We start from the raw sequence: 16,096 nt of genomic DNA, 5'->3' as shown, positions 1-16,096 counted from the left end.
TTCAATCTGATCTAGTTGTTATGGCTGCCTTCATCCAGTGCCCCCTTCCTCCACCCCCACCCCCTGCCTTTTAGTCTGTTATCAAACAGGTGAGTGATTTGTTTATGCCACTGTTCGAGTTTTTGTTTCTCATAATCCAGTGCAATTTCTAACCAATACATCTTCCAAAACTAAGGGTGTCGAGTTATTTTAATGATTAAGAGCCTGGAGGTGGGTATTTTGAGACTGGAACAGCAGCTTCACAAAGTCATCAGGGACCCAGGCTTCTTGGGGTGCACTCATTGCTTTGTGAATACCAGATTGCCACTTCACCTCAGCTAGCGTCTCTGGGTTTGAAGCAGGGAAAGGGCAAAGAGGAGACAATAGGTGCCTGTTTTCTAAGAAGCTTTCTAGAGGCACCACCCAACAACTGGGCTCAGATGTTGGCCAGACTAGGTCATGAGGCCGCTTGTATCATCGAGGAAGCTGTGGATGTTTTTCGCGGGGTCCGTTACAACTCTGTTATAGCAGGGTTCTGTTGGTGTCAGGGAGAGGGGAGAATGGCTGTGGAGTAGGCAGCCTGCAGTTGGTCCTGGAAGGTGATGGAAACAGTTTACATTTCCATCTACAACCAGAAGAAGGCTTTGTGTATATGATCACATTAATTTTCACTCATTCTCTAATAAATACACTGAGAAAACCTGTTTGATGCCAGGCATGGTGATAAGCTTTGGAATGTCAGGGACTCCCATATTTTGATACTTGCTATGTGCTAGACACTTTACTTTCCCATGAGTTATTTACATGATCTCCTTTAATCTGCTATATTATCTTCGCCTAGAGATATCAGCCCCACTTTATAGGTGAGGCAGTTGAGGATCGATGAAAATGGTTAGAAGTTATCATTTCCTAGATTTAAAGATAAAATTTTATTTATTTTTTCAGATTTATTTATTTTGAGAGAGCTCAAGAGAGCGAGCACGAGTGGGAGGAGAGGCAGAGGGAAAGAGAGCATCTTAAGCAGGCTCCACGCCCAGTGGAGCTCCACATCCCATGACCCTGAGATCATGACCTGAGCTGAAATCAAGAGTTGGGTGCTCATCTAACTGAGCCACCCAGGCGCCCCTTAAAGATAAAATTTTAGAGCTTATAATGGTAGAGCTTAATTGCACACATCTTTTCTAGTTCTGAGTTTGGTGCAAAGTTGATGCTTTGAGTTGAGTACAAACTCTCCACACACACCCACACCTGCCCATCCACACACTACAGCAGTGAGAAAGCCTGACCTTAGTCAGGTGATCCTGGATTTGAGTTCTCGTTCTGCCTGGTGTGATTCTGTTATGTGACAGACAAATGATTTAGCTCTCTGTGCTGCAGTTTTGTCATGCGTAAAATGGGGATAATGCCATCTGCCTTGCAGGGTTTTTGTGAGGATGAAATGAGATATAGGTGTCTAATGCACATGCTTAGTAAATGGTAACTTATAGTTATTTATTATGGTTGTCTTCAAATTACAGTTTAACACTCACTTTACCTTTCTTTTTTTAGGCTGAATAGGGGTAGTAGTGAAGAAATCACTTATTCCCGTTTCAGTTCTTGGGGATTTTCAATTAATTATAATACCACTTATGGCAGAATCATAGATAAAAATTTTTTTTTTGCCAGTTTTCTATAACTTCAGTGTGGAGAAGAACTGATCTTTTTGCCAGTTGTGTGTGTTTTTGCAGTTTGACAGCAGAGAGGGATAACTATTTCCCCTCCTGTATTAGTTTTCTATAGCTGTCCTACCAAATCACCACACACTTGGTAGCTTAAGACAACACAAATTTATTTTCTCACATTTCAGTAGGTCAGAAATCGGACATAGGTCTCAGGGCTAACGTCAGGTGTTGGCAGGTTGGCTTTCCTTTCTGGAGGCTTTGGGAACTATTACTTGCCGATTGTAGTTTCTGGAGGCTAGTGTCTCGACTTGTGGCGCCTTCTTCCATCTTCAATCCTAGTAATGTAACTTCTCTCCGAACCTGCCTCCATTATTCTTTCTCTGATGACTCCTGCCTCCCTCTTCCACCTTTTAAGGATCCTGTGATTATATCGGGCCCAACTGGATAAAACAGATAATCTCCTCATCTTAAGGTCAGCTGATTAGCAACTTTAATTCCCCTTTGCCTTAGTTGTAACCCAGCACATTCACAGGTTTCAAGGATTAGGACATGGCCATCCTTGGGCGTGTCATTATTCTGCCAACCACATCACCCATCCTCTCCAAAAGACTGAGCTTAGTTTTAGCTTCAAAAATGAAAAAAAATGTTGACTGTTGAGGATACCACCTTTTTATACATTTGAAGTCTTGAGGTTTAACATTGCAGTGGGAGGTAATAGGTATGACTGGGTTTTCTTAACCTAACAGTTGGCAGGCTGTGGAGGATACAAGGAGAGGAAAGGGGAAGTTGTGAAGATTCTGGCCTTGGAGGGAGAAACTAACCCCTCAGAGCCCTTGGACAAACCTTGGGGGAGAGTAACTTTAGCATCACTGGTGTAATGTGGTTTGATTACTACATAGTTCTAGGGGTGCTTTCTATTTTTTTCTTATCCCTTACTCTTTTATATTTGCAAAGTCAAAACATTTGTAGGAGTTTGTGAATTTTCTTAGTATTGAAAATGATTTGTTTGAATAATTTAAAATTCTTTGAAGGAAATACTATAAAAATGAAAGCATAAATAAGATCTAAGGTTGAATTCATTTTTCTAATTTATTACTTGAGTTCATTTTCCCAATACAGTACTTCTACTGGCATCTGAAATATGTCACGTGAACTTTTTTCCTAAGTGAAAAGTCGAGTCTTCGTGGTCATTGATCCATTCTGATCAATCAGCAAGTACTCACTGAAACTCCACTGCGTGCTAGCTACTGTTGGCCCTGGGGATGTGGGGGTAAACTTGACATCCTCTCTTCCCTCACGGAGCTTACAGTGTAGGACTGTCAGCATGGAGAAAACAAAGAGGGTATAACTAATCAGGAATCAGACTACTGTAAATAATGGAAAAATCTGCAAATTTTTCCTTGTTTTTTTTCCCTAGTGTATGATTGATTAATTGGGTCATGGTTCTTTTCAAACACTTCAAAACAATTTGGTGACCTAAAATTGAAATACGACTAATATTTATAATATATGTTGTTTCTTATTTATTTGAAGTACTCTCAAGTTTAGGTTGTTTTTTGAGGTGAATTTTTAAATAGGTATCATCATTTCTTAAGCTTTCCCGAATACCAAATGTAGTAAAGTCACAGATTTTGACTGGTGCAAACAAAGTTTCCAGTGTCTATTTCTTACATACAGTATTCCTTAAAATGTCTCTGATGAAGAAAGTCCTGACACTAATTTTCACGTTTGCTCTTTTAGGAATGTTTTAAAGGAAGTTGGGCAACTCACAAGTTATTGCATAAGAAAGCAAGTAAGTAAAATCACATATTTCTATACCATTTGTCTTAGAAGTGACTTATGCAGAAGACTAGAAGTCTTCCAGTTTTGAAAGTGTGTATTTGAATTTCTGAAAATGTAATCCCAAGAGCTAGAATTAGCACATACTTGAAAATTTTTATTCTTTGTGGTTTGTAATCGTGGAAATAACATGTGGCTGAGTAGTCTCTTTGTTAATCTTGTATGTGACATAGAAACATGAGATGGTTGTTAGGATAGATGGATCTTTCTGGAGCAGTACCTGAGAATGTCCTAATTTTCTGGCATCCACTTTCCTTTGCTAGAAGTGTTTGCGTGTTGTGGGCAGGGACACATGAGCTGTCTGGTTTCTAAATTTAGCCGGATCTCTTGTTTTTGTTTTGTTTTCAATATTTTATTACTTTATGTTTTTGGTGTTTTAATATTATTATTTGCAGCTGGATGTTCAGTTTTTCTTTTTTAGAGTTACTTTCTGACGGGGCGCCTGGGAGGCTCAGTCGTTAAGCGTCTGCCTTCGGCTCAGGGCATGATCCTGGTGTTCTGGGATTGAGCCCCACATCAGGCTCCGCTGCTGGGAGCCTGCTTCTTCCTCTCCCACTCCCCCTGCTTGTATTCCCTCTCTCGCTGGCTGTCTCTCTCTCTGTCAAATAAATAAATAAATAAATAAAATCTTAAAAAAAAAATAAAGTTACTTTCTGAGATACCACAAAGTGAAACTCTTAGCTACTTCTTAGCTATTGCTCTCAGCCACGTGGATCTATCACCAATTCACATGATTTTCCTGCTTTGGCTACTCACTCATTCTGTGAATTCATTTCATTAGTGGGCTGCCTTAAGGGCTTAAGACAGTTCGTCTGCAGTTACCTAAAAACTGACAAGGGCTTTCTGGTCTTAAAACATTGTCATCCTGATGGATGAAGGCTTGGCAGACAACACATAGTTCTTGGTATAAAGTTTCTCTTTCAGCCTACTGATCTTGGTGTTTTATATTCATCTAATTGTATATTTTTTAGGAATTTGCTGGTTTAATAAACATAGGTAGATTATTTTATATCTATCTATCTATCTTAAACTCTCATTGAGGTCAGTTTAACCAGCATTTGAAGGAAAGGGAAATAAAAATGTAGAAAGACAATTTCTGTGGTTCTGTAAAGTGAAGTGTACACTGAATGGAAATGCTAGGTTATTGTGGGAGGAAATGTGGTTAGAGAGGAGGAAGAAGGATCAAGAACAGATGAGAGTTTAACAAAGCATAAATAACAGGATTTGTTACTTCAAATCAGAGTATAGAGGTTGGCTTAAATAATGCTATTTAACTTTATTCAGTCATACACTAAGTACTGTATTTCTAATGTGTTAGATATTTTTAGAGCTCTTTGAGCCAGTTATTAACATTTTTATATCCAGGAGGTTAAAGCATAGGGAAGTGAAGGATTGAGGTGAAATAGTATGTTAGTAAAACAGCTTAGAATGGGTCTCTACCCCAGGCGTTTGCTAACTCATTGAAATGTGTGTTTCTTTTGTTTTGTTTTGTTTTGTTTTTTTTTTAAAGATTTTATTTATTTGAGAGAGAGAGACAGAGAGAACAAGAATGAGTGGGGAAAGGGCCAGAGGGGAGAAGCAGGCTCCTTGCTGGCAGGGAGCCCGACGTGGGGCTGGATCCCAGGATGCTGGGATCATGACCTGAGCTGAAGGCAGACACTTAACTGACTGAGCCACCCAAGGTGCCCCAAGTGTGTGTGTTTCTTTAATACTGGATTCCTACAGGAAATTAAGGGCCATTATCACCTATACTCCAAGAGAATTAAATAGCTGATGTCCCCTAAGTAAAAAGATCATAATTATTACTGCCTTAGACTGAAACTATTTGCATTTTATTCATTGCTCTAGTGTTTACTGTGGTGCCATCTTTTAGATGGTGCCCTCTTGGATCTTTGGGGATAGTTTTCTTTTTGAGTGAGCACTGTTCTTGATCCCTTTGGGCTGTGTTGGATAGAGACAGCCCCTCAGCTGGCCAGCCCTGTATCTTTCAGATCCCATTAAGTTGACCCTGACTACACCGATTGGGGAGGACAGTCCTAGAGGAGGGAATGGTGTGAGGAAGATTGGTATCCAGGGCTAAGAGGAGTATCTGGAAAGGGATCAGGGGAAAAGAATGTTGGGCTGGCAAGGAACCAGGGCATATTAGAAGATCACATCTTATTCCAAGAAACAATAGTGAGATAACATATAGCTTGCAGTTCATTTCATGAAGATGATATACACAGCCTTTTTCTTTTTCTTTTTTTTTTTTTTGGTAAAGATTTTATTTATTTGAGAGAGACAGATATAGCGAGGGAGAGCAGAAGCGGGCAGGAGAGGGAGAAGCAGGCTCCCCGCTGAGCAGGGCGCCCGATGTGGGCCTCGATCCCTGGACCCTGGGATCATGACCTGAGCTGTAGGCAGACACTTAAATGACTGAAGCACCCAGGCACCCTCTTTTCTTTTTTTTGGTAACTGTAATGTGTACTGATCTCTAATTAAGGGTGCTTGATCTATATTTATATTGGTGCAGGATATTGGTCTGTCATTTGCTTTTAATATTTTTGCCTAGTTTTGGCATGAGAGTAATCCTGGACTTACGAAATGGGAGATGTTCCCTCCTCTTTTCTTTTCTAGGAGAGATTGTGTAGAATTGGTATTATTTCTTCTGTAAATATTTGGTAGAATTTACCAGTGAAGCCATCTGGACCTGGAGTTGTTTTGATTGCAGAAGCTAATCAGGCCTCAGAAAAATTTCAAGTGTGAGTTAAAGAAATGACTCAAGGGCAGAATTTACTTTTCATGTGTCCTAGTGAAGAAGACTGGTTAGATCGCAAAGCCCTTCAAGGCACATAGTGTTGACGCGCTCGGTGCATACTTCCAACGTCGTCAGAATGCGCACAGTACCATTGGCTTTTAGTCTGACCTGTAAAAGTTTGTCAATAATAATATAGTATGTTTTAGATTGTCACTTTTTTTTAGTTTATCACTGATAAAATCAGTGTGTTTCCTTGTCGCCTTTGCCTACAGTAAAAGGTAGGAGGAGCACTTTATAAGTATTTTTTGAATAGCCACAAGTATGATATGAAAACTCTATTTAAAAAAAAAACAAAACTTTAAATAATCCTCTTTATTCTACTTCTCTACCCCTCCAAACCTAGCATGCTTGATGTTTGGATTGCAGAGAGAAGGTGTTATGTAATCATTCAGAACTGGTTCCACCAAGCTTTGGGAGCACGGATTATCTTAAAGCCTTACCTCCAAAATGCTGAAATTATAGGTTTGCTGTGAAGATTAAATAAATAAATCCACATATGTACAATGCCTAGTAAGTGCCCAACAATTGTTTAATAATCATCTCTGGAAGAACTGAGTCAGGATTGTGAGCAGAAAATCCCGTCCCAGGCAAAGCTTAGACGTGTGCAGTACTTCCGTGTCAGCTGACTAGGAGGAGGCCACCTGCGCAGGACCTTTGCAAGAACAAGGCCTGGTTGTGCTGTGCTTTGGGTCACAGCTTGTGCATACCAGATCCTCTTTCCGCTCCCTGCAAGGTACCTGGCTGGCCCTTTTGCGTTGTGATGTTTGAAAGGCAGCTGCAGATACTTATTTACACTGTCCTGTGTGGTCAGTCTTTTGACAAAGACCAATTAGTATAGAATTTTGTTCCTGACCCCCCCAGGGCAGTTCATGCTTACTAGGTATCTGTCAATATGGCCGGCATTAAGAGATCAAATTGATCCTCAAATGTAAACTAACTTACTTTTGGCGTGTAACTTTCCCTAAATAAATTATACCTAGGGAGTAGAAAAGAAATTGCCATAATTCAGTCTTCACGTATTTAGGTAGCTTTGAGTTATATTATTTGTTGGAGGTCTGCTCTTAATTCTCTTTTGAAAATAGATTGTGGAAGGGCCCCAAAGCACATCAGCAGGAAGCTTTTAAAGATTGTACACCTTTTCTTTTCCCTCCACGCTCCCCGGGAGTGTGTCAGACCAAAAAGCCTACATCTTGATTGCTATTCTGTCCTAGGTTTCAGGTGAAAATTATTCTTGAAGTTCCTGTTTTGGACAGAGCACTTGATGCAATTGATAGCGAAGCAGGCATCCATTTGCCTGCATTTTGAACTGTTTTCTGTAATGTTTGACACAGGGGGTAATGAATGGAGTCCGTTTTGTCCTGGAATGCAAAACAGTTTTCCTGTTGACAGTCACGTTCACGGTGGCTTTCTCGAACTCCAGAGGGGAGAAAGATCTAAAATTCAGAAGCATGGTGGAGCTTTTCTTTTCCTTTGCTACTCTTAATTCTTATTTTCTAGTCTTACTCTTTTCTATTCCTTTACTTTATATGTAATATTATAATTGCATTCTCTTCCAAAGTAATGTGACTGGAGTGGCTGTATTTTTGCAGTCTTGTCCGTTGTCCCTCAGCTGCCTTTCAGTCCCAGGTTGACGACGGGCTCTGTGGAGAGGGTACTGCGCTGGGAACCAGTGTTCCTACATGTCTCAGCCACACTGCCTCAGTTTCCTCCTCTGTAAAATGAGGAGTCCGTTAGTGTAGACTGTCTTTTTGTTGTTGTTAACTTTAGTCACCATGCTGTACCTGATATGCCTAGACTTACTGATCTTATCAACTGGAAGTTGACACTTTGGGACCCCCCCCTTCACTCATTTCATCATTCCTCTCTAGCTTAACATTATGTGAGTATCTGTTCTCCCCCATTTTGGATGTTTAGATTGTTTAAAGGGGGGAGTTTTATTTTTCTTGTGCACTTCAGAAATTATTTGAAGTCTGACTTTTATTTTTTTGTTTTATTTTTTTATGTCTGACTTTTAAAAGCTATGATAGCTTAACAGTAAACAGGAGAAGGTCAGTGTGCGTTGGGAGGTGTAGGAGGGATTTGAATTCCTCCTGTGTAAAAGTCTTAGGTTACTTTTATTTTACTTGGTGGATAAGAGATGTAGTCAGGGCGCTGACATCAGACACCATCGAGGGTCTGTTCCATGTGCAAAGAATTCTTAGGTGCATTAACATGTATTAATAACTAGCCTGGTAAGAGTGTGTGTGTTAATTTTTCTACTGAGTTCTCAGTAATTTTCTATTGATCTCCCTCCTCTTATCTTTTTTTTTTTTTTAAAGATTTTATTTATTTATTTGACAGAGAGATAGAGACAGCCAGCGAGAGTGGGAACACAAGCAGGGGGAGTGGGAGAGGGAGAAGCAGACTCCCAGCAGAGGAGCCGAATATGGGGCTCAATCCCAGGACTCTGGGATCACGCCCTGAGCCGAAGGCAGACGCTTAACAACAGAACAACCGAGCCACCCAGGCGCCCCACCCTCCTCTTATCTTTGACTTTCCTACTTCTGTTACTCCCTTTCTGAAAAAAGGCATATGATGACTATAGGATTTTCAAAGCATTCTGAAATACTGGTCTGAAAGCTATTCGTCAGCTAAGTGGGAAATTTTTGGTTTTTACTTTAAATTTGCTGTGGAATTATTTAGAATCTGTTCTTTCAGTAAGAGCACAGAATACATTTATAACATCTGTTCTCAGCTGGAAAGTTTTGCCTAGGTTTAGATTTTATATTTCAAAAAATGGGCTTCCTATAAGTTGACATTGTAGAGAGAATACATTTAGCATTTTCTTGGGAAAGGAGTTCTGTGAGCTACTCCTATTTGATATTGTGTAAAATCTTATAGTATCTTTAGCTTGGGTCTTTTCTCCCAAGATACTTTAGATCTTTGAGGAGTCATAGGGTTGTGAACATAGCAAGAAAGCTGATTTAGGTTAGGGTGGAAGTTTGCTAGATGTTTATGCCTGGGCTGCAGGGCTAGATTTCCAAACAAGTGATGAAGTATTCTGGTGCTCAGTAGCTTGACAACTGAAGTATTTCTTTCTCTTTTTTTTCTTGTCTGCCCACCTCCTAGAAGATGAAAAGGCCAAGCGAGAAGTGTCTTCCTGGACTGTAGAAGGTGATATCAACACTGATCCGTGGGCAGGCTATCGATACACTGGTAAACTCAGACCACATTATCCACTGGTGAGTAAATAAGGTAATAAAAATTTTACATTCTTTTTTTTTTTTTTTTAAGATTTTATTTATTAGAGAGGGGGAGAGGATAAGCGGGGGAGGGGCAGGAAGAGAGGGAGAAGCAGAGTCCCCACTGAGTGGGGGAGCCTGCTGTTGCTTATTTGGCTCAATCCCAGGACCCTGAGATCATGAACTGAGCCAAAGTCAGACACTTAACTGACTGAGCCACCCAGGTGCCCAAAATTTTACATTCTTTTAAACCGATTTTCAGAATTTTCAGTTTCCTAAAAATGATCCAAATGTTTTATATTCTACTTATAAATCATATAATCAGGATTAAATTTGCATTCTAGCTCTTTAGGTTTTATGATGTATTACTTAGAATTTAGGATAATTGACAGTCATGGGCAAAGCAGAAAAAATTTTAGGTGAAAGAATTAAAAATTCTTTAGTCTTAAAAAGAATGAGGTAGAATAGGTATTTTTCTGGGCAGCAAAGTGATGGTGTCTATTACTATTTTCCTCATTTTTTTAAAGCAGGATATATTTCCACCTTAATTTAGATACGGCTTTTCTGCCACTCCCAGCCCTTCCTATGTTCTTGGCAGGTGGACCTCAAGAATCTTAACATAGGAATCGACTTAAGTTGGCATCTGTTTGCCATCCTTAAACATTTAAAAATGCTTTACTGATGGTTTTCTTTTTATCAAAGGAGTGTATCTTTAATTTTTTTAAAATTTGGAAAAATACAAAAAACATGAGAAAGTCTCTTTAATTCTACCTCCAGAGATAATGACCAGGAGCACACTGATGTATATTTACTTCGAGACATGATTTTATTATTGTTTTTGGTTTGCTGGTTTGTTTGTAGCAAACATGGGCACCTTGCTGTGTGTGTCATCTTAAATCCTAACTTGTCCGCTCTCCTTCTTTCTTAAATATCCTCAGAAAGTGGCATTAGTCTGGGAAAGGAAAGCTTAGTCTTCATGAAATAGGTATGATATTTAAGAGGTCATTTAAAACTTGTTTTCCTTTTATATGATACGAATGAACTTTTATCTTTAGTGTTTTTTCCTCTACTTTTTTTTCTTTGTTAGCAAATTTTAATAATGAAAGTTACTTTCAGATTTGAATTGGTTTTAACTAACCTCTTTGATGTTTTTAGATGCCAACAAGGCCAGTGCCAAGTTATATTCAAAGACCAGATTATGCTGATCACCCTTTAGGTAAATTCTGTGCTGATTCTTCATTTTTCAATTTGTGGGCTTGGTGACTACTGCAAAGGAAAGGAGTGTTTTTTTTGGTAGAAATTTTTCAGTGCTGGATTTCCAGTAAATGTAAACATGTTTTTCCGAGAACATTTGCAAGAATTAAAGATTCTTTCCTCCCTTTAGAAATCTACCCAATTCTGAAAACGTTGTTTATGTAGCTGCTAACGGCTACATTCAACATAAAGTATTTTGTGTTGTTCTGGCAAATTCTAGATTAAAAAATTGTTTTGATTTTAACATGTCCTCCTACCTCAATTATGTAGTATCTATTTAGATAAAAAACAGCTTGTGGAGGCCTTGATTGAATGCCTAACTAAAGACTCTGGGCTGTAGCAGTAATAGAAATAGGATGATTATGATTCTATAACTGGTACTTATTTTTTCATGACTCTGTGTCAGGCACTGTGCTTACTTCTTTACGTGCATTCCTTTCTCCATTTAATACTTTGACCACTCCTGAGTTGGGTTCCATGGTCTTCTCCATTTCATAGCTATTGATGGATATGGAGAGAAGATAGGTAATTTGCAGCACAGGGTAGTGGACCAGTCTGATTTTAGGGTCTGCATACATAGCTTAAGTTGGACTATGGGAGATTACTGATTTTGCATGTCTAAAATGTTGAGTATCAGCGTTTTTCTGTGGTTTAATCTACTAAGCTAAGTTACCTTTGCTTTGTTCTCTAAGAAGTGGGGAGGTGTATAACTTCTTATGAATATAATTTTATTTTTTTAAGATTTATTGATTTATTTTAGAGATAGAGAGGGAGAGTGTGCACGGAGAGTGGGAGGGACAGAGGGAGAGGGAGAGAGAATCCGCAAGCAGACTCCCCAGCTGAGCACGGAGCCCATCTCCAGGCTCAATCTCACGACCCTGAGATCATGACCTGAGCCGAAATGAAGAGTTGGCCAGAGTTGGCCGCTTAACGGACTGAGCCACCCAGGCGCCCCATAAATATAATTTTAAGATTTAGTTAAACTCCACAGTTTCAGCTGAATTGAAGGACAGGACAGTCTGAATGACAGAATATTGTTAAGGATGTATAATTTCATTACTCTATACTTAATATTCTTGAGTATAGTTTTAAGTTGTTTAAAAAAATACATAGACAAGGTAAATTCTAATAGGATAAAATGTTATACAGTGAAAAGTAAGTCCTGCTCCCCAGAGGTAACCACTGTTAACAGTTTTTTGGGGCACTTTCTAGAGATATTTTATGTGTGCACACATAAATACCCTACCCCCAATTCCACACAAAAGGAACAAACTGTATACCCCTTTTCACCTTGTTATATTTTCTTAATCTTTTTTGGAAACATTCTGTATAAACCCATGTAAATCCACCTCTTTCTTTTTAGTGACTGAGGTGTATTCCATTGTGTGGAAGCATCATAGTTTGTTAAACCAGGCCTCTGCTAATGTATGGCTAGTTTATTTCCAGGTTTTTGCTTAACAATTTGACTGCAGTAACTCTTCTTATAATTACATCTTTGTGAACATGTGAGGTTATTTCTGTAGGTTAATTGCCTGAAGTAAATAGGTAGATCAAAGGATGCATGCATTTTTTATTTTGAGAGGTACTGCAAATTTCAGAGATTTTGCCATTTGTTACTCTCATTAAAAACATGTGGGGGTTTCTTTTCCTATATCTTCCCCAGTATAGAATGTTGCCAAGTTTTATGATTTGTGCTGATTTTTATTATAGTTTATATTTTTCAGTTGTAAGGTTGAGCATCTTTTTATATGTTAAAGGTCATTTGTATTTTTTTTTTTTTCCCTCTTGATCTGTTTATATCCTTAGCCTTTTTTGCCCTGGTTAGATTTGTAGTTTTTTTCTATACTGAGTTATAAGCGCTCTTTCTATATTTAAAACATAATTCTTTGATGTATGTGCTATGCTATAAATGTTTTTTTCCCAACTAAACATTTACATTTTTCTTTGTAGCATTACATTTATGACAAACTTTCAATGTTTTTCTGTAATAAAATTTATCAGTGTGTTCTTTTAAGGTGTCTGTGGCTTTATGACCTAGAAAGACCTTTTTGGTTCAGATACTAGAAAAAGATTTTCTCCTCTTCCACTGTTCATGGTTTCACTCTTTTTGTGTATGATAAGATTTTTTTTATCATTTTTATCATTTATTATTAGTTGTTAAATAGGGATGCAACTCAATTTTTCTCAGAAGAATATCTCATTTATCATATCACTAGTGTTTAAACAAATCAGTTGTCTTTTAATTGATTTAAAATGTAATCTATGTCTTTATAGTAAATTCTCACACTCTGGGTGTGTTTTTGGTTTCTAAGCTGTTTCATTAACCCATTTGTCTAATTGTGCTGTTGCCAAATTCTTTTAATTATTATTGCTATATAGTGTTTTAATACTTGGTTAGCCTTGTTGCCCCACCTTTCCTCTTTTTCAGAATTTTCCTGGCATTCTTGCATGTTTGTTTTTCCATGTGAAATTTATTTTATTTTATTATTTTTTCCATGTGAAATTTAGAATCCGTTTGTCTGGTTCCCGGAAATATCCTGATGCCATTTTTTATTGGGATAGCATTAAATTTATAGACTAATACTGGAAGAATTCTCATCTTTACAGTATTGAGTATTCCTACCCAAGAATAGGGTGTTTTTCTCTTTTGTCTCCTTTTATGTCTTTTAGTGGCCTTTTCAATTTTTCTTCATTAGGTTTTTTTTGTTGTTGTTAAGATTATTCCTGGATACTTTATCTTTTTTAGTTACTCTTGTGAATGGTATTTTCTGTATTTTCTAGCAGTGGTTTGTATAGGGGAAAGTTAGTTGACTTTGATGTATTTATCTGATATTCTGCCAGCTTGCTGCACTCTTATTTCTAGTCATTTGTTATGTATTCCCTAGTTCTAGGGACACGTAATCATATCTAAAAATGATGAGGATTTTGTTCTTTTCTTTCTAGTTTTATACATCTTTGTCTTGTTTAATTATGTTTGTTAGTACCGTCAGAACATTGTTAAATAATACTCCTGACAAGTGGACATTCCATGATGGTTCTTAACTTGAGATTTGTGTTTGTTGTGTTAAGGTGATAGCTGGCCGTGTTATCAGAATTATCTTTCATGATGGTCATTTATCTTTCCTCTCTTAATCTGTGGCTCTGATGAATTATATTAATAGATTTGTAATATTGAACTATCCTTGCCTTTCCAATATGAATCTCATTTAAGTCATGCTCTATTATGTTTTTTGAATTCTGTTTGATAATATCTTATTTGGGATTTTTATATCATTTATAAAAAAGCTTAGTTTATGGTTTATTATATTCTTTTTTGTCAAATTCTGAAATTATTATACTGGCCGAACACTTTCTAAATGTATGAATAACTTGAATTAAGCTAATTTTATTAGTGAAGATTTTTAGGGAGGTATTTTTCAAACTTTTTTGCCTATGACCTAGAACAAGAAGTGGATTTTATAACATGATCTGTGTGAGTGTGTGTGTATGTATGTGTATAAATTAACAAACATTCCACAACAGCATTTACTCCTACTCTATATGATTTAGTCTAATATCTTCTCCTCCATTTATTTACTTAAAAAAATGTTACTCATGGTCCACAACACTGACTTAGGTTCTTGTTTAAAAAAAGTCAGTGAGTGTAATTGGTTCATCAGTTGATGATCATGAAAGCAGTTTGTAAATTGTATGGTACTCTTTAAGTCTGAATCCTTCATTGACCTTATCAGCTTACTGCCTGTCATGTAATAAGTATTCCATATTGACTGATTTCTGATAGATCTGGGAGTTTGTTCTTTAGAATTCTTTCTTCAGTTTGTTTAGCAACTTTCGTTTTCATGTTGAAAATATTTTTAAAAATATCTGACCTGGCCCTCCCAAATGATGAGATACTGTTGTGTGAAATAATGAGGCTTGACGATTATTGTGTCATCAGGAAGACAGTTATGCTAATAAATACTACATCTTTCCATTCATTTTGGCTTTTCTTACTGATATTTCAGGAATGTCTGAATCTGAACAGGCTCTTAAAGGTACTTCTCAAATTAAATTACTCTCATCTGAAGACATAGAAGGGATGCGACTTGTATGTAGGGTAAGAGTTATTTTTTTCCCCATGGGGTAAGATATGTTTAAGTGGACATGAAATAATTAGACATGACATCAGTGATTTGTTGATTTATAAAGGTAGCTAATGTTACATGTGAGACGATAGTGAGCCATACTTGCTTTTCATTAAACTATTGTTAGCATATAGTTTTATGGAACTATTGTTTTCTACATCGATAGCTCAGATATAGCCTGTTTGAAAAATAATATGGCAGGTAACCTAGTTTAGTTGGCAGTCAGGTTTTTGGCCCAGTGTATTTTTTTTTAAGAACCAGGTATTTATGATATTTTGTCGTTTTATTTTCACAAGTCATCATAACATAGGGCAAAGTTTAAGGCTTTATATAACATGAAGTTAAAGCCTCTGTTACGAAATACAGTAGCCCACCCTTAGCTGTGGTTTCGCTTTCCACGGTTTCAGTCTGGAAGCAGGCGGTCCTTTTTCTGATGTGTTCTCAGAGGGTCGTTAGTTTCCCAGCGCTACATCGCAATGCCTGTGTCATTCACTTCATTTTATCTCCTCATGGAGGCATTTTATCATCTCACATCATCCCCAGAAGGGTGGGTACGGCGTAGTAAGCTATTTTGAGAAAGAGAGCACATTCATGTACCTTTTATTAGAGTATATTGTTATAATTGTTCTGTTTTATTATTGTTATTAATCTCTTACTGTCCTTTATTTATAGATTAAATTTTATCATAGGTTTGTATGTAGAGGAAAAACATAGTATATGTTGGTTCTGGTACTGTCTGGTTTCAGGCATCCAGGAGGTCTTGGAACATAGCCCCTACAGATAGTGGGAGACTACCGTACCTAGGAAGTATAAAAATGTGAGAAGACTTAACTTCCATCAGTTGATTATTGTTTAGATTCCTAGGATATGCATTTTTACATAGAAGTCAGTCACGCTTGCTTATTAAGCTAGTTAGCCCAATTTTATTTATATATTTATACACACATCTATTTATTGATGGACATTAGATATGTGAGTGGTTTTAAAATGAAAATTCAAGATTATAATACTCAGGGTGAGATTTGTTTTACAAATCTCTCACAAAATCTGAGATGGTACAAAGGGTACCGATTTCTGTTTCTGATTCATTTCTTCTTAAATGTATTAAATGTTTCTCTTTTACAGCTTGCTAGAGAAGTGTTGGACATTGCCGCTGGCATGATTAAACCCGGTGTAACTACTGAAGAAATAGATCATGCTGTACACTTAGTAAGAACTTTA

General features: G+C 37.5%; 1 protein-coding gene across 2 annotated transcripts in view; it reads left to right on the top strand.

Annotated features, from left to right (window-relative positions):
* The window catches only part of METAP1 (methionyl aminopeptidase 1), a 64,632-nt gene that overhangs the window by 30,606 nt on the left and 17,930 nt on the right, over positions 1–16,096 (top strand). For both annotated transcript variants that reach the window (XM_040625301.1, XM_040625300.1), the window contains exons 2-6: positions 3,381–3,432; positions 9,385–9,497; positions 10,653–10,713; positions 14,756–14,847; positions 16,001–16,084. In XM_040625301.1, coding sequence (XP_040481235.1) covers positions 3,381–3,432; positions 9,385–9,497; positions 10,653–10,713; positions 14,756–14,847; positions 16,001–16,084 — 402 coding nt within the window. The remainder of the gene's footprint in view (positions 1–3,380; positions 3,433–9,384; positions 9,498–10,652; positions 10,714–14,755; positions 14,848–16,000; positions 16,085–16,096) is intronic.

Source organism: Ursus maritimus, unplaced genomic scaffold (assembly GCF_017311325.1).
Source record: "Ursus maritimus isolate PB19 unplaced genomic scaffold, ASM1731132v1 scaffold_8, whole genome shotgun sequence".
Taxonomy (NCBI): Eukaryota; Metazoa; Chordata; class Mammalia; order Carnivora; family Ursidae; genus Ursus; species Ursus maritimus.
Note: the sequence above shows the minus strand (reverse complement) of the source record. Positions and strands in the feature narration are given on the sequence as shown.